Raw genomic sequence first — 19,404 nt, 5'->3', positions numbered from 1 at the left:
CTGTCAGCTGGGGCAGTTGCCACGTGTTTTTCATCTCCAGCATGCTTCTCCACATGGTGGTGAAAGAGTTCCTAGTAGCAAGAGAGAGGGAAGCCCCACTACACAAGTGCTCTGCAAGCTGTGCTTGCATCATGTTTGCCCAATGTAAATGTAACTTGAAGTAGACTCTACCTCTTGATGGGATTTGAGGCAAATAATTTGTAGTCCTAAAATTTTTTTTTTTTTTTACAATCTACCACATCCACATTCTTTTTTTTTAAAAGTTTTTAAAAAAATTTATTTTATTTTATTTTTGGCTGTGTTGAGTCTTCGTTGCTGTGCGCGGGCTTTCTCTAGTTGCGGAGAGCAGGGGCTACTCTTCGCTGTGGTGCGCTGGCTTCTCATTGCATTGGCTTCTCTTGCTGTGGAGCACGGGCTCTAGGCGCGCGGGCTTCAGTAGTTGTGGCACGTGGGCTCAGTAGTTGTGGCACTTGGACTCTAGAGCGCAGACTCCGTAGTTGTGGCACACGGGCTTAGTTGCTCTGCGGCTTGTGGGACCTTCCCAGACCAGGGCTCAAACCCGTGTCCCCTGCGTTGGCAGGCGGATTCTTAACCCCTGCGTCACCAGGGAAGCCCCTACCACATCCACATTGTTAAATCTAAGAGTCAACTAGCAGCTCTTCTCAATTGACCTTCAACAGAATTTGACATAGTTGATCACTTCTACCCTCAAACCCTTTTTTTTCACCTCACTTCTGAGACATCACTCTCTTGCTGGCTCCTTCTCATCTTCTCAATTTCTAAATGTTATTTGGACACCCTCTGGGTTTTGTTCTTTGGAGGAGCAATCCTGTGTTCTTGGATGATGTCATGTCTTTAAAGTAAGAAGCTTTGATACTTTCATGGTTTATGCCCTAAATATCAACATTTTTGTTCTTTATCTTACTTGCATTTGTTTCAGACAGATCTTTTAATTCTCCCTTTTGTTTTCACAAGATATTTATTGGAAATGGGCATGCTTTTATATCCAAAGTTCTAATGTTAGGTAGAGAGAAGTAACATCTTCTTTTCTTAAGAAACAGCTACACGTTTCATAGCAGAACTGGGCTTAAATTCAGTCCTTTGAGTGGTAAGAAAACTCCAACAGGTTCCAGTGCCAGCTCTGTCACTTGCTATCAGTGAGACTTTGGACAGATACTCAATCTTCTGAGTTTAGATTCGCTACCTTTCCCTACCATGAATATTGCATTCCTGAAAACCTGTGTGAAGAAAATACCTAGTTGAGGAATGTAAAATCTTTTGGTGTGGGGAGGAGGGAGCTGGTATGGGAAACAGAGTTAAGGGAGCCAAGCTCTAGGGAAACCTATGTAAGCGCTAAGTACTGCTTTCATCCCTAAGGTAAATATTAAAGATAGCATGCTAAATAAACAGTAGTGGGTGTGCTGTGATCACCTTTTCTTGATCACCCTTTGTTTGGAAGAAAATTTCAAGCTTGTCCTTAGTTTAAAGCAGATGTTTTATATAGTTACATCTAATATGCATAGGGAGGCCGTATCCCTAGGTCGTGACCAATTTACATGTTTTACAGCGCTGGTTTACATATTTTTCCTGTGTAATTATTAATAGTGTCCCCTCTTTCACTCTCCAGAGTGTCCTGGTTTTGGCAATAAACTGTATGTTTGCCCTTAATATTAACAGATGTGTGTATGTGTATTTTACATGTAAATAAAAAATCTAGCAGATTTTCTACCTAACATGAAATATAATCTTGCCGCAGAAGAGCTAGATGCTTTTAATGGTGGGAACAGATTTTTAGTAGTTGGTATCCTAAGATTGCTATGGAAATGCTTGAAAACAGCTTGTTCTAGAGTAGGTCTACTGGCTATCTTAGTTATGTTTCTAATTTACTTAGTTTTCATTCTTCTTACTGATTACTAGATTCACTATTAAACAAGTGTAGGATGAGCAAGGAGTGGCTTAGCAGTGCCTGTGACTAAGTTATCAATACTTTAATTTCAGCTAAATATAACTCATCAAGGTTTTGTGGCTATAAACAGAAGGCTCCATTAATAGATGATTGTTGTTTAGAATGAAGTGGGATGATAGCCCCACTCTTCTTCGCCAGTGAGCTTCCAGAGCAAACACTGTGTTCAGTTTTTAGTGCTGCACTTAAAGACATGGACAAATAAGTTCATTCAGTGGAGTGAGACGAGGACAATGAGAAAACTAAAATCAATTTCCTGTGAGGAACGTTTGAAGGCACGATGGCTGTTTAATGAGAGAAGACTTAGGGCAAACCAGTGAAACTGTCTTCAAGTGTTTTTAAAGACTAGAAGATGTATGATCAACTATTGATCCTTAGAGGCAGATTAACCATTTGGTGGGTTATCTGTGTGGTTGAAAAAACGTATATTTGGGTAAAAAATGAAAAATACCTAAGGTTTTAAAAAGGCAGTGTGGTATACCTATAATGAGTATGGACTCAGGAGTCAGTCAGCTCTGGGCTTTTATCCGGGCCTTGTCATTTACCAGCTATGTGACTTTGGGGAAGTTGCTTATTACCCTCTCTGTTTCCTCATCTGTGAAAAGGAGATGGTATTAATACCTCATAGGTTAAGTGCATGTAAAATACTCCGTAAGTGTTCACCTGCTGTCATGCCCCACACCCCACAGAGCACAGGCAGTAGACCCTGCATCATGTCTGGCGCTTCCCCTCCCCGTCAGCTCTCCCAGAGTTAAGCAGCAACACCAGCTTGCTGTGCAGTAGGCCAGAAGCTAGGGAGAAATACATGGTGTGGACGCTGATTCCAGCAGAGACAGGCACTGTGGAGTAAAGGAATCAAGAGAGGCAGAGGGGAGGGGAACACATGCTGCTGGGAGTGCAGCTCTTCCCAAATTTGGTTCTTTTAATACCTGAAAAAAGGAGAGTCCAGAATAAGATGAGAGTAACAGCTTCTCTTAACAGTTGGTAACATTTGGGCCATTTTCGTCAAGCAATTCATGCCATGTCCCTAAATCACTGTACTTGGACTATTCTTATACCTTTGGACATCTGATGTGTACTGCATTTTAATTGGTTTATAGTTTTGCTTTAGTTTGTTTAATTTTAAAACCAGCCTTTCTACATTACCATCCTGCCTCAGCAAACTTCAGTTTTCAAAATGTTTGATATATGTCCTATTTTACTGACAGTCATACAGTTTGTACTAATACAGCTTCTTTCAGAGACGTTTAATTTCTTGTTTTATTTCTAAACACACTTAACTTCCAAGGTCATATCGGGGCCCACTAATAATAGAAAATATGCAAATAAAAAACATCAATGAGATAATTTTTTGTTATAAAAATTGACTAAGTTTAGAACAGTGTTATGCTGTTGATAGGAGTTTAAATCAGTACAAACTTTCTGAAGGGCAGTGTGGCAAAACATATATGTATATCAATGCACATATATATATACACACATATACGTATATAATACACACACATAGGCACAGATACACATTGCTGATCAAAACAAAGTAGAATAATAATCCTACTGTTTCCTCTGCCGGTTAGTTCACAGTGCAAGCATTATGTTCAGTTCTTGGTGCTGCCCTTACAGAAAGACAGTGAGAGACTCAATTTATCATCATTTATTCTGATGTTCAAATTGTCCAAAGTTTAGCCAATGGAAGCTCCTTCTAGCTGGCACTCATGATCTTTGTTTTCTTTATTGTGGTAGAGAATACATATAAAATTTACCACCTTAACCATTTTTAAGTGTACAGTTCAATAGTGTAAGTCCCATGGACTTTGGGCATGTCTTCATCATTCTTTGAGTACTTACTTTTTGTTAAGGAAAGATGTTTTAGACTCATCTTGTACATTTCTGTCTGAGCCCTAGAGTCAGTCATTTCTCCAAAGAGGCTTGGTTTCCTCTAGAGGAAAATGGGATTTGGAAACTAAGCTCTGGTTACCACAGGTGCTCATGGCTGCTCCCAGACCCTCTAAGTGGCCGTATATGTACACACACATACCTCTAGGTCTGCATTTATTTTTATATTTACATGTGTTGAAGATCATGAATTTATACCAATACCCAGCTCCAGTTCAGCACTACAGGGTGTGTTCTAGTTTCCTCCCTTTTCATATTCGTACCTCTTTTCTGAAAGTGAGGAACCTGGTTCCTGTTATTCTTAATATATTCACTTATTTGTTCAGGCCTTTGTTCTTACTTGTTCAGAGTCCCCCACTCCTCCCCGCGTTGGTGATTGCCCTCCTCACCCTCCTTGCGCTATAGCAACCCTTGTTAGGCTGTTGTTAACCTTTGCTGCCCTCCACAGGGATGCTCTCCTCAGCCCTTCTAGGCTTCCACCCCTGTTGTGAGGCTGCCCTCTCCTCAAAGGCATGCCTCCTCACCCTGCTAGGGCTCCAATAGCCTGTTGCAGTGTGTCCTTCCATGTGGATGCCCTCGCCTCACTAGGCTCTGACCCATTTCTTGTTGAGCTGTTCCGTTATGGGGTGCCCTCCTTTACCCCATGGGCTCTGGCACCTTGCCCCGGCCTGCCCTCTCTACCCCAGGCGCTTCCTTTCCACTTGGGCTATGACTGCTCTGCTCAACCCGCTCTGCAGATGCCTACCTTGCTTGGCCTCCCCTATTGGTTTTTGAGCTATATTATTCAAGAAGGGGACATATGAATAGGAATTCAAAATGAAACAAAACAAAAACCACAAAAAATCCTGTGGGAGCACAGGGCTATTATTATTATTATTTGGTTGGTTTTCTTATCCTGAAGAAGCAGGTGATTTATTGGTTATCAGTGATTAGTGAAAAGTCTGGCCCCATTGGTGTCAAATCTAAGATGTATTTTAAGAGTGTAAGAAAAAGGAAATACATTAATTTTTTTTAAAAAAGGCGAGAGGAACGAGGTTGGAGTCTAAAGAAGTATCTGTGGAGTATTGAGAAACAGACTCAGAGTAACGAGAAACATTATGAGACTTTCGGTGAAAGGGTGGGCCAGGTGTTTACTTCATCCATTTCTGAAGCCATTACTGTGTTTTACAATAGTGGATGTTTATTACTTTGACCACAGATCATCATGGGAAGGGTACATTTTAGTTGTAATGTAGAATGACAAAAGGTCATGTATACTTCATACATTCATATACCAAGACAAGGCAATACATAATCCTTTTAAAATAAATTTTAAGTTTTCAAGGGTTAATATTTATTCTAGAAAATTAACTCATCCAGAGTTGATCAATCTCTTATCATTCCAACTAAGGTGCTATTATAATATATACAGTTGTCCCTTGAACAATAAGAGTTTGAACTGCACAGGTCCACTGATTACATGGGTTTTTTTCAGTCTACTGACTGAATGCTACAGTTCCACACGTTTGCTGTTGGTTGAATCCATGGACATGGAACCATGAACATAGAGGGTGTCGTCTGCCCTAACTCCTGCATTGTTCAAGGGTCAACTGTATATGAAAAGGAAGTTGACCTCCCTTCCTGTGTTCCCTAATTGCATCTGGGTGATTTCTAGTCACTGATGGGAAATGGCAGCATGATCTTAAATCCATCCTTTTTCCTTTGCTGCCCACTTTCAGTCATTTCCTCTTCTATCAGTGGTTTTTTTTTTTTTTACATCTGTATTGGAGTATAATTGCTTTACAATGGTGTGTTAGTTTCTGCTTTATAACAAAGTGAATCAGTTATATATATACATATGTTCCCATATCTCTTCCCTCTTGCGTCTCCCTCCCTCCCACCCTCCCTATCCCATCCCTCCAGGCAGTCATAAAGCACCGAGCTGATCTTTCCGTGCTATGCGGCTACTTCCCACTAGCTATCTACCTTACGTTTGGTAGTGTATATATGTCCATGCCTCTCTCTCACTTTGTCACAGCTTACCCTTCCCCCTTCCCATATCCTCAAGTCCATTCTCTAGTAGGTCTGTGTCTTTATTCCTGTCTTACCCCTAGGTTCTTCATGACATTTTTTTTTCTTAAATTCCATATATATGTGTTAGCATACGGTATTTGTCTTTCTCTTTCTGACTTACTTCACTCTGTATGACAGACTCTAGGTCTATCCACCTCATTACAAAAAGCTCAATTTCGTTTCTTTTTATGGCTGAGTAATATTCCATTGTATACATGTGCCACATCTTCTTTATCCATTCATCCGATGATGGACACTTAGGTTGTTTCCATCTTTGGGCTATTGTAAATAGAGCTGCAATGAACATTTTGGTACATGACTCTTTTTGAATTATGGTTTTCTCAGGGTATATGCCCAGTAGTGGGATTGCTGGGTCATATGGTAGTTCTATTTGTAGTTTTTTAAGGAACCTCCATACTGTTCTCCATAGTGGCTGTACCGATTCACATTCCCACCAGCAGTGCAAGAGTGTTCCCTTTTCTCCACACCCTCTCCAGCATTTATTGTTTCTAGATTTTTTTTTTTTTTGCGGTACGCGGGCCTCTCACTGTTGTGGCCTCTCCTGTTGTGGAGCACAGGCTCCGGATGCACAGGCTCAGCGGCCATGGCTCACGGGCCCAGCCACTCCGCAGCATGTGGGATCTTCCTGGACCGGGGCACGAACCCATGTCCCCTGCATCGGCAGGTGGACTCTCAACCACTGCGCCACCAGGGAAGCCCTATTGTTTCTAGCTTTTTTGATGATGGCCACACTCCTCCTTGAATTCTACAGCTGTCTGGTTCAGGCCTTCATTACTTTTTATATGCGTTTCTGCATTAACCTCAGTTCAATTCAGTAAACATTACGTGAGTGCCTTCTGTGTCCTTCCCTTTGCTTTGCCTACAGTGCCTCTCTCTTAGGGTAGCTAAATTCAGTTCCTCTACAAGGAAAGTTCTGGAGAGATAGGGAAGGGACTGTAGTGAATTCAGTGCCTGACTGTCTGCATGTTGAGGGGATTGTTGTCATGCTGAACTGGGAGCACATTGTTGCCAGATCTTCCGGTCTTGTAAGAGAAGCTGGAAATTCATTATTTTTATGTGAAATCTTAAACTTTTTTCACCTCTCTTCTAGGTACTTCCCCAACAAAAAGAAGATTGACATTGTATTTTAATGTATGAAAGACTGGGAATTCCTACAGTAAACAAATCTCTGTAAGAATCTGGAATCCTTAGTCTGGCCTAAAAGGCTCTTTACCACTTGACTCCAACCTACCGTTCACTGATGTTAGAAGGACTATGCTGGATACTTTCTCATTTCTGGTGTTTAGTTGGATTCTTCTCTTAGCCTGGAATGGCCACTTGTTGTTGATCTCATCCCCCACTCAGTTCATCTTTTCCTAGCTTTCATATCTGCATTTCCATGACAGTTTGTTATACCTCTGTCTTGAAGTTATTGTCCTGTTTGTAGTTGTTCATGGATTGGAGCTGTTTTTTTTTTCATTAGACTGGGACCTTCTTGAGGATAAAGACCTATACTCATACTATACCATGCACTTGTCACAGTGCCTAGTGGATGTATAGCAGACACTTAATGACGGTGAATGACTGAACCACTGAAGGAAGACAGGTTGGAACTCAGCCGGGTGTTATGGAGAACTAGTAGTTTTCTAACTGGTCTTCATATCCATTCTGTGTATATTTTCTGATGTCAGTTTCTTGGAACATGTCTTTGTACTTGTTATACTTTGGTTCAAACAATGCTTGTAGCTCTCCATTGCCTAAAGAGTGAAGTCCATGCTCTGTGCTGTGATATTCAAGATCTTATATGGTCTGGCCCCATTTCTCCTTTATAGTTCATCTCCTACTATTCTTTATTTTGTACTTTCCCTCCCAGCCAAATCTGATCACATTTTCCTGGCTTTGCTTAGCAATTTACTTTGCTTTTTTTTTTGGCCCTGTCACGAAGCATGCAGGATCTTAGTTCCCCCGACCTGGGATCAAACCTGCGTCCCCTGCAGTGGAAGTGCAGAGTCTTAACCACTCGACCGCCAGGAAAGTCCCACTTAGCTATTTACTTTTTTTTTTTTTTAACATCTTTATTGGAGTATAATTGCTTTACAATGGTGTGTTAGTTTCTGCTTTATAACAAAGTGAATCCGTTATACATATACATATGTTCCCATATCTCTTCCCTCTTGCGTCTCCCCCCCTCCCACCCTAGGTATCCCACCCCTTTAGGTGGTCACAAAGCACCGAGCTGATCTCCCTGTGCTATGCGGCTGCTTCCCGCTAGCTATCTGTTTTACGTTTGATACTATAGCTCAAAAGCTGCCTCTTGTTGAGCCAGTCCTTAACTCTTAAAATGGAAGAAGTGGTGTACGCCTACCTAATCCTAGCACATTGTGGCTCTCTTAATTAAAATTAAAATTCATCTCACTTTATAGTTATGGATTTAGCTTTTTTTTTTTTTGCGGTATGCGGGCCTCTCACTGTTGTGGCCTCTCCTGTTGTGGAGCACAGGCTCCGTACGGGGTCATGGCTCACGGGCCCAGCCGCTCCACGGCGTGTGGGATCTTCCCATACCAGGGCGCAAACCCATGTCTCCTGCATTGGCAGGCGGACTCTCAACCACTGCGCCACCAGGGAAGCCCCTGGATTTAGCTTTTATATCTTCTGCTGGCTGGGGATAGGGGCCTTCCACTCAGTACTTTGCAGGTATTTAATACATGATTTTTTTAAATTAGGCTATTATTAGGGTGTACATTGATCCCATATTTATTAAAAAAAGAAAAAGAAAAATTTTTAAATGTAATTCAAATAAATTAAAAATCGTATGGAAGGATATTTACTGGGGATAGCAGTAGATGTTAACAGTAGAATCTTGGCTAATTTAAAACTTTTGGCTTGTCTGTAATAAAATTATTTCTACATGGGCATATATTATTTTTATAGCAGAGAAAATTGCTTATAATTTAAAAATAATTTTTGATCTTTAAGATTTTGTTAGGTAAGTGAAACTTCTTCAGCTAGACAAAATAAATAGTAAAATTTGTTGAAGTTCTATATATCTGGTATTAAATATACCATTCACATGCTGCTGAATGCTAAAAATACTCAGAGGGCTTCTCTGGTGGCACAGTGGTTAAGAATCCGCCTGTGAATGCAGGGGACACGGGTTCGAGCCCTTGTCCGGGAAGATCCCACATGCCGTGGAGCAGCTAAGCCCGTGTGCCACAACTCCTGAGCCTGTGCTCTAGAGCGCACAAGCCACAACTACTAAGCTCGTGTGCCACAACTACTGAAGCCAGCATGCCTAGAGCCATGCTCCGCAGCAAGAGAAGCCACCGCAATGAGAAGCCCGCACACCGCAACGAAGAGTAGCCCCTGCTCACCGCAACTGGAGAAAGCCCGTGCGCAGCAACGAAGACCCAATGCAGCCAAAAATAATAAATAAATAATAAATTAAAATACTCAGAAATTAAAATAAGAATTGTAATAAGATCATTATTTGGATAAAATATTATTAGGTCAGGTTGTAATAGTGTTAAGAGACACAAACTCATAATATCTAAAATACTCATGTGGGATTAATGTGTATTTGTTTTTCCTATAGGATTACAAATAGAATAGTTTAGGAGAGCCAAGGATAAATATTAGTTAATCTCTGTAAATGTAATATTTTTATGTAAATATGAAGTAGCATTATTTCTTTTAGTTCTTAGCTTACATTTGAAAATAAAATGAAATTAAATAATTGAAAATTTTTTCTTTCCTCTCTTTCAGAAATCAAGGAAGGACCGAGGTAAGATTACTTCTATGGAAATTTTATTTAAAACATTAGATTATTTTACTATGCCTTAGTAATAGTAAAGAGAGGGTAGTGTTTGCATTCTGGAAAACTCCACATCAAGCTGGTGGCTGGTCAGGAACACATACTAGTATAAACGCCACTCTTGTGTGAATGAATAGGCTCCTTTCTAGTTGTTCATGCTTAGCATTTTTCTACTTTGACCTAAACATCCCCGCTCTGGTACTATGAAAGTTAGTATTGTTTCAGTAATACTTTAAACATTATTTCAGGTTGGCAAATGCATTTGATTTGGATTTTTGAAGGCTTTAGATTTTGACCCATTAAGTCCAGGACATAATTTGCAGTACCTTTCGCATAGTAGAGAGACATTTAATAATACTTCATAATCTTTCTACGTGGTTAAGAGATCAGTATGTTAAGTTTATAAATCCCTTTGATGTAAAATTGGGGGAGATATGGTAAAAATCATTTTGAAAAAACACCTACTGTGTCTTTTTATTCTAAACCTCAATATTGAGTTATCCTTACGAATATTTAGTTGTATTTGTTGAAATATTCAAAAGTAAAACAGCACCGTGTACTCATACAGTTACTGGATCTAACAAGAAAGACATCCTCTGCTTATGGGAGTGTTTAAGCTTCCTGAGTAAATAGCTCACTTCCCCCTGCTTCAAGTACAGTCGCTTTCTTAATACTTTTAAAATGTTCAGTCATTCAGCAAACACTGTTTTCCTTCTGTGTGCCAGGCATTTTGCTAGGAGATGGATGGATGAATGGATGAATGGATGGATAGATCTGTCTGTCTGTCTATCTATCTATCTATCTGTCAATCCATCCATCCATCCACCTAATACTTATCTAATTTATTTAGGGGTATAAATATAACAAGACATGGTTTCTTCCTTGACCTCAGACACCTTAGGAAAAAAAATTTATTTCTATTGTGTAAATAGAAGTTTTTCAGCCATAGACCAGAGAAAACATTTGAAAGCTGTCTATATAATGGTAGATTAGCCCCATTATTCTGACAAAAGGGGATAGATTCTCCTATTAGGACTAATTATTAAAAATTTTTTGATAAAGTTTTAAAAAAATGCTTAATAAAATGACTGGAAAAGATTCACATTAAAAAAGTATTTGATTTATAGTTAGAATTTCTGTACAGATACTTTGAATACAGAAATCTATTGTAATAAGCTCCGGTTAATGTGTCTCCTAGGTGTCATTTACTTTGAATGAGGATCTTGCAAACATTCATGATATTGGCGGGAAACCAGCTTCAGTCAGTGCTCCTAGAGAACATCCATTTGTCTTGCAAAGTGTTGGAGGACAGACATTAACGGTGTTTACTGAGAGCTCATCAGGTAAGTGGGAAGAGAATTATTTAAATGCAATTCCTGTACATGTTGTGTAGATTTTCTCTCTCAGCACATACTCTAAGGTCATTACCAGGGCTGTTCCACCTGTTGTTCTTTTTACCTCTTATTCATATCATACTACTTCTCTGCGCTAAGTACTTTCCTGTGACTGATGAAATTTTGGCTGTTACTGGAAGGGTTTAATTTCCATTTGGGGCATGAAGAAATAGAACAAAGCAGATGGAAGAGTGTGGTGCATCAAGCTGTCTTCTAGGATGTTGAGGAAACAGTATTATGAGTTTTGCCAAGATAAGGTCATCCTTGCCTGTTTTGGTAAATTAATATTCAGTAACTATAAGTTGTGTTAAAAAGTACTGCTGAATATTAGGGAATATTTAGTCAAAATTGAGGGAATATTTTGGCTCTTGCATGCTTTCTGTACTTTTTAATGCATAGGAATTAATTTCTTTTCATTGGTATCAACTTCTAAGAAAACTGTGTAGTTTTTACTTTTGTGTGTTTGCTCTCAGATGTTTTAACAGTTCAGTAAATGAGAGCAGGTGTTTCAGTTTGTGAATTAAATATAAAGGGAACTTTTTTTGTGGCATATGTAAGAGTATATGTTTATTTTCATTGTTTCTTGGTTTTTAAGCTTCACTGAATTTAGCATATTACTCGTAAAGCAGCAGGCCACCTCACTTTAACAGAACTAATTTCTCTTACCTGATTCAGAAAGTTTATTGGTTGTTTAAAAGAAAAACATCCGTGGTTTTGTTGTATTTTCATTAAACATTACAAAGAAAGCTGTAAGATTGAGGACACGGGGAGGGGGAAGGGTAAGCTGGGACGAAGTGAGAGAGTGGCATGGACTTATATATACTACCAAATGTAAAATAGATAGCTAGTGGGAAGCAGCCGCATAGCACAGGGAGATCAGCTCGGTGCTTTGTGACCACCTAGAGGGGTGGGATGGGGGTGGGTGGGAGGGAGATGCAAGAGGGAGGAGATATGGGGATATATGTATATTTATAGCTGATTCACTTTGTTATAAAGCAGAAACTAACACACCATTGTAAAGCAATTATACTCCGATAAGATGTTAGAAAAAAAAAGAAAGCTGTAAGAAATTATAATATGTTAAGAACATTATTGTTTAAATAGAGTATACAGTTGATCCTTGAAAAATGGGAAGGTTAAGGGCAGCAGCCCTCACGGAGTTGAAAATGCGCATGTAATTTACAGTGGGCTCTCTGTATCCAAGCTTCCTCCATATTTGTGGTTCTGTGTGCTCAAACTTAACAACTGTAGATTGTGTAGTACTGTAGTATTTACCATTGAGAAAAATCCACATATAAGTAGACCTGTGCAGTTCAGACCCATGTTGTTCAGGCGTCACCTGTACTCAGATAAATTTTTTGTGGTGTCTTGGATTGCCAATAGCTGCATAAATTGATGTCAAAAAAATTAGTCTTTTTTTCCCCCTGGGACGTAGAATTTAAAAAATGGTAAGGTAAAAGATTTGTATTATTACATTATTCTGTTACCATAATAATTTGTAGTGTATTATTATGGGAAGTAGAAAATGTTAAACGTATGCATTTTCTCCTGGAGAAGATTCAACCATTCAACAAATATTTATTGTATGCTACATTGTGCAGGGCATAGCATAGGCACATCCAAGGAATCTGAATTAGTCTTGCAACTGATGGGATTTAATAAGACCTATTGAACCTGTGAGGTTTTCTCTACTTTTGTGTGTGTCCCTGGAGTAGAAGAGGTGTTGGCACCAATATGATAAAAAGGAAGCAGTCTGGAAAAAAGCTTGAGGTAGGGAAACTTGAGCTTCCTTGGTAGAAAAAGGTGCCCTATTTCAGATTTTTTACCTCTTACCAAGTTGCTCATTTTTCCAAAGCATGATTCATTGCTGGTACGTATACAGAGGACAGTGGTTTAGAAAGCTAAGGTTTGTTACCCTCAAAATTAATCTTTCATTTTTAATCTCGTAAATCCTTTGGTTAGCATTGTGATCTTTTTGAACATTTTGTATTCACATTTCTGGTTACAGTGTACTCCAAAGTGAACATGGTATTATAAGGATTATCTTGCCAGGAATATGGAAAAAGATCAAGATTGTCATCCTTCTTCTGGAGTTTGTACAATATGTTCTTGCTTTGTAGAACTGTGATAATACAAGTGCAGGTCTAAGTTGCTATTAGATGGTGCACACTATAAGGGAGGTCTAAGTTGCTATTAGATGGTGCACACTATAAGGGAGGTCTTTGCTGCCTAATCTCAGTCATTTCTGTTTCATGTCATTGTTCCTTAACTCTCTTTGCACCTTTTTAGGCCTTAATTTCCTTATTTATGAAATACGGATAATAGTTATTTACATTAGTGCATAAATATGAATATATTTAAAACACTTTGAATAATACTTGGTATATAGTACATGCTCAGTAACTATTAGCTGTTATTACTATTATTAATATTAGATTTTACTTTTAAACATTTTAGGTTTCAAATGTATTTTAAGGTGTGTGCATGCATTTTACCTATATCTGGGTGTATATCACTTGATAAAATTCAACCAGAAGAGATTTTTATGTTCAGTGTTTTTAATTGCCCGGAGGACCAGGAAAAATGCTCTAGAATCGTTAACGGTTCATTTCCTTTTCTGAGCCTTGCGTCATTTGCTATTTCTACTCATTAAGGTATCAGTTGTACAACTGGGTTCCTTGGCTCTCTAGGAAGTCATAAATAGACAACAGGGACTCTGTGACTGCTGTGACATGTTTAAAATGCTAGCTAAGTGTATATCTGCATGTTTTTCTGCAGGACAGGACCCTAGCTTTCATTGGGGTCTCAGAGGGATCTGGGACCCAAAAAAGCTAAAGAGCCACCACTCTAGTATTAGCTTGGTTTGTCATGAACCTGCCAAAGTGTAAGTGACTGAGTCATCTTACAATGAGCAAGCCATTTATTTTACATTGAAATATACATGGAGGCGGACATTATCCTGAATATTTTTCCATTTTTCTCTCAAGCATAGAACTGTACCTTCTTATTAAAAAAAAATTGCTTTTCTGGGCTCTTTATTTCTTTTTACTAGTGCCCAGGTCTATAAAACAGAATTTTATAAGAAAAGATTAGACCTTCACTTAAGTTCAGTGTGTTGAGTTTAATTTTAATAGCTTTATTTTCTCAGCTAACATACTTTTGTCGGTTTTTGAGAGACCTCTTTTGAGCCAATTTTTCTAATGGTTGAATTCTAAATATTTGAGTGTCTTTGGGGTGATGGGGTTAGAGGGGCCTGATGATATGTTTTACAATGCTTTCTCCTTAATTAAAACAATCTGCATTTTATGAGCATTTGATGAACACAATTCATTTGTTTCTAGTTGAGCATTCCTATCTCAGAGAATGGGTTTCATTTTTAAGGGCCATTTAGATTAGCCCTTCTTCCACCTCCAGATTTCTCCGTGGAATTCCAGATAATCTATTTTCTCTATTAAATATTTCCATGGGGATCTCTATTAGCTTATCTCTCTACCCTCATCTACATGGAAAAGCCTCATGTGTTTGGCCTTTTTTTTAATTTTCCTTGGGTCTTCAGTTTAGTATTTTTATCTACTATTTTCTGGTAACCAGATAACTTCTGTTTCTTTTGTCCTTTGTACGACTACCTTTGCTCAAACTTATGTTTTCATTTTACAATTGCCAATTCTAGACTAAAAGTTGTTCAACAGATATTTTTGATGCTAGGCTCTACGCTAGAATAAGACTCGACTCCTGTCCAGTTGGGCAACTGATATGTGAAAAAATAATTCCTACAGAAAGTGCTCTGTTAGAGTTATGTACAAAAAAGAGTATGTACTTTGCCTGAAGGAAATGGGAGAGGCTTCAAAAGTGGAGAAAATATTTGAACTGGACCTCAAATATATGAATAAGTGCACATCAATAGGAGGGAAGAAAGTGAAGATAAAATTTATTTCTCTCACCTTCAAGTATCCTATTCTTCACTTAGCTTTCTGCTACCTGTCATACTCTGTCATCATCTAAAGTCCGTTCAATGGTCCTGGTTAGAGCAAAGCAAAAAAGCTCAGTTGTGGATTTCATAGTCTAGTTTAGAGATGAAAATCTTTGTACTGGTACAGTGGCAGTGGACAAGAGGGCTCCTGTTCTAGAGATATTAGAGGAAATTTGACAGCTTTTGGTGATGAATTGACTGGGCAGGGACTGGAAGAGTGAGAAGTCTAGGATGGTTTCCAAGCTTCTTTGACTTGAGAATCTGGTTGAATGGTGAGACCATTACTGAGTTAGAAAGTATTGGAAGAAATGGGCAGGCTTGGAGCTGATAGAGACAAGGTGACTTTTTTGATCAAGTTTTCATTTTCTTTTTTTTTTAAATCTATTTATTTTAGTTATTTATTTTTGGCTGCGTTGGGTCTTCGTTGCTGCATGCGGGCTTTCTCTAGTTGCGGTGAGCAGGGGCTACTCTTCGTTGCGGTGCGTGGGCTTCTCATTGCGGTGGCTCCTCTTGTTGTGGAGCATGGGCTCTAGGCGCATGGGCTTCAGTAGTTGTGGCTTGCAGGCTCAGTAGTTGTGGCTCATGGGCTCTAGAGCGCAGGCTCAGTAGTTGTGGCACACGGGCTTCGTTGCTCCACGGCATGTGGGATCTTCCCGGACCAGGGCTCAAACCCGTGTCCCCTGCATTGGCAGGCGGATTCTTAACCACTGCGCCACCAGAGAAGCCCCAGTTTTCATTATCTTTGACCCCTTTTTAGCAGCTTGTTGTTAATTTAAAAAATTGGTATTTGTACCTAGCTTTTGCAAGCCCTCTTTTACTTAGGCCTGCGATACTTCAGTGAGCAAAATCTCAGCTTTCATAGTGCTTACATTTTAGTAAGAGGAGACAGTAACAAATAGTAAACATAATAAATAAATTGCATTGCAGCCTAGAAGGTGGTAAGTTCTCTGGGAAAAAAGCAGGAAGTGGGATCAGGAGTACTAGGTTGAGGGTGGGGCTTGAAATTTTAAATAGTGTGGTCAGATGTGGGCTCGTCGAGAAGGTGGGATTTGAACTAAGTCTTGAAAGAGGCAAAGGGTAGCCTTGTGGAGTTAGTTATCCAGCTAGGAGTCTTCAAGGCAGAGGGAACACATTTGCCCTAAGGTGGGAGCAAGCCTGGAATGTTCTAGGAGAAGCAAGGAAGTCAGTGTGGGCAGAATCGATGGGCAGAGGGAAGAGGCCATTAGGCTGGAGAGGAAGGGGGTTGGCGGCGGCAGATCATGAAGGGATTTGTGAACCATTATAAGGGTTTTGGATTTTACTGAGTGAAATGGGGAGCCACTGGGGGGTTTTGAGCAGTGTAGTGATATACTCTGACTTACATTTTGAAGGCCCTCTCTGGCCAGTTGAGAAGAGACCATGAGGACAAGGGTAGCAGCTAGAGGCTATTGCAGTAATCCAGGGAGAGATGACAGAGACTTGGACCAGTGTGGCGGCAGTGACAAAGGTCTATTTTCTCATCTGATGTTCATTCCATCTTTAGTTGTCTTAACAGACAATCCACTTGGATTTCTTATCACCTGAAACTCGGAAGTTATGAAATCAAATTGACTTCTACATTCCTTTATTCTCTATGTATCCATATTTCTGTCAGTGATAACATCATTCTTCTGTTCTCTTGGCCATGATAGTTCTTGGCCTCCTCTAACTCTCACATTCAGTCAGTTACCCACTTGGTCATTCCCATAGTAGACATCACACATATACATTTCTCGATACCACTTAATCCAAAATCCTCTGAAAACTTCACCAATCCTCTCTACCCTCTTCTAGTCCAATCTGTTGGAATCCCTTCTCTCTCATAGTAGCTTCCTGGCACTGCTGCCTCTCCTTTTCCCCTTGTTTTCCTCTGCAGGAATTTGTTTGCCTTTTACAGTCATAACCATTCTGCCCTTTATGGCTGTAGCCTTTTGATTTGATTGATTCTTCCTTCATCTGGACTTGTGTGGTAGTAACGTTTGTATTACTCATTTTGTCCCGGAATTAAACCTTATGGGCAGGGGACTGTGGCTCATGCTTGTCTCCAGAGTAGGACTGAGCACATAGCACATGGGCTTGTTAAAGCAAATATGTGTTGAAGTAGTTTGTTTTCCTTTATTTTCTCCTAAGAATTACTAATACTCTAAAGGTACTCTTTAGCATGTTTTTAAGTGAGATGGCTTGTTAGTGACAAAAGGGTAGATTTTCTTCCTTCTTTTTCTTAGGACACTTGAGGTTCAAAATTGAATATTAAATTCCTTTGTTCCCTACTTTATTTCTTGCTCATTATATTTTTATTTTGGCACAGATGATTCTTCTACTTTCTCTTTGCTAATCAGATTAGTTCAGTGCTGTGTGATGTGACACTTGGTTAGCCACTGGACACATTATAATAATGCTTGGTGCATTTCCCCTGTTTGTTGAGAGTCAGTTGGTTTGAATTAAGCTTTATGTGTATCTGTGTGTGCTTTATAGCTTTCAAACTACAGCTGTTTTCTTTTTTGAATTTTTTTCTTATCACTGCTTTTACATGAATTATACTGTTGCATAAATTATCACCATCTGTATATTACTAATTGCCATTGCAGTGGGACTCTGAGATTTTTTTTTAACCGAAGTATAGTTGATTTATAATGTTGCATTAATTTCTGCTGTACAGCAAAGTGATTCAGTTATACATATATATATATACATTCCTTTTAAAATTCTTTTCCATTAAGATTTATCACAGGATATTGAATATCCCTGTGCTATACAGTAGGACCTTGTTGCTTATCAGTTCTATATGTAATGATTTGCATCTGCTAACCCCAAACTCCCAATCCGTCTTTCCCTCACCCCCTTTCCCTTTTGGTAATCATAAATTTGTTTTCTATGTCTCTGAGTCTCTTTCTGTTTTGTAAATAAGTTCATTTGTATTATATTTTTAGATTCCACATATAAGTGATATCATATGATATCTGTCTTTCTCTGTCTCACCTACTTCACTGACTGTGATAATCTCTAAGTCCATCCATGTGGCTGCAAATGGCATTATTTCATTCTTTTTTATGGTGGGTAGTAGTATTCCATTGTATATATGTACCACATCATCTTTATCCATTCATCTGTTGATGGACATTTAGGTTGTCTCCATGTCTTAGCTATTGTGAATACTGCTTTTGTGAACATAGGGGTGCATGTATCTTTGAATTATAGTTGGACTATATTCTTGGTTACATTTGCTGTGACACATAGTGTCTCGTTTTATATTCTCATAACTATTTGGTTTAGAAAAATTGAAGGAACTTTTTACTAAGGTTTATGTCTTTCTTGTCATTAAGCAGTGATAGCTAAACAGAAGTAGGTAACCTGTTGAGCACTTATTTTTTCACTATGTTAAGCAATTTACAGGAATTATTTATTTCACACAACAAGCCTATGAGGTAGGCACTATTGTTATTTTATTGATGAGAGAAATGGAGTTTACATAGGATATAATTTGACCAACATACAGCTTGTAGACCTGTGCCCTTAATCATCATTCTAGCGGTTTTCAGAGTGTAGGTGCAAAATCAATTTTGTGAGTAATTGGCACCATTAAAAAAAAGAAAGCGAGAAATAGAATGGAAAAAAATTAACTTTTTATTTTGGAACATTTCAAACATATACTGAAGTAGAATATTATAATAAACCCTGTGTACTGTCCCCACCCAGCTTTTTTAACGTGCTGTCAGTGATAAAGAACAAATTACTTTTATAAAAAGGTATTTTGCTTTTTTCTTAAATATTTGCACCCCTCATTGCCCTGCTGCATTTTGTCTCCTAAGCCTCTGTAAGGCCTATCATTGTGATTTTATCAAAATGATATATAGCTTCACTTATTCTAAACCTCAATTCCTTCATAAATTCCCTATTGGGTTTGCCCTGCAGAAACAAAAATAATCTGTCTGATCATTGTCTGTCTGCAGATTATCAATATGTTTTTAACCTGCCTCTTTCCAGATGGGTATTTGTGTTTATGTATTATCTAGTGCAATGGTTTCCACCTGGAGGCTGCTTTGGCAGCATCCAGAGACGTTTTTGACTGTCACACTGGCTGCATGTTCCTGGCATCTGGTGATTGGGGATGCCACCAAACATCCTGCTGTGCACAGGGACAGCCCCTCGCAACACAGAATTACCCAGCCCAAATGTCAGTAGTGCCAAGGATGAGAAACCCTTGTCTAGTGTAAGAGAAGCTGTTATTTTTAGTGGACAAGCTATTTGGTATAACTACGGATCAGATTAAAGTTATAAAATAAAAATGCCTTTTTTTTTTTTG

The 19,404-nt window shown here is 39.0% G+C and overlaps 1 protein-coding gene across 1 annotated transcript in view; it reads left to right on the top strand.

Annotated features, from left to right (window-relative positions):
- Positions 1-19,404, top strand: part of GTF2F2 (general transcription factor IIF subunit 2) — a 153,184-nt gene that overhangs the window by 15,561 nt on the left and 118,219 nt on the right. Inside the window, exons 3-4 of the mRNA XM_060129191.1 lie at positions 9,671-9,689; positions 10,918-11,062. Coding sequence (XP_059985174.1) covers positions 9,671-9,689; positions 10,918-11,062 — 164 coding nt within the window. The remainder of the gene's footprint in view (positions 1-9,670; positions 9,690-10,917; positions 11,063-19,404) is intronic.

Source organism: Lagenorhynchus albirostris, chromosome 18 (assembly GCF_949774975.1).
Source record: "Lagenorhynchus albirostris chromosome 18, mLagAlb1.1, whole genome shotgun sequence".
NCBI classification, from domain to species: Eukaryota; Metazoa; Chordata; class Mammalia; order Artiodactyla; family Delphinidae; genus Lagenorhynchus; species Lagenorhynchus albirostris.
Note: the sequence above shows the minus strand (reverse complement) of the source record. Positions and strands in the feature narration are given on the sequence as shown.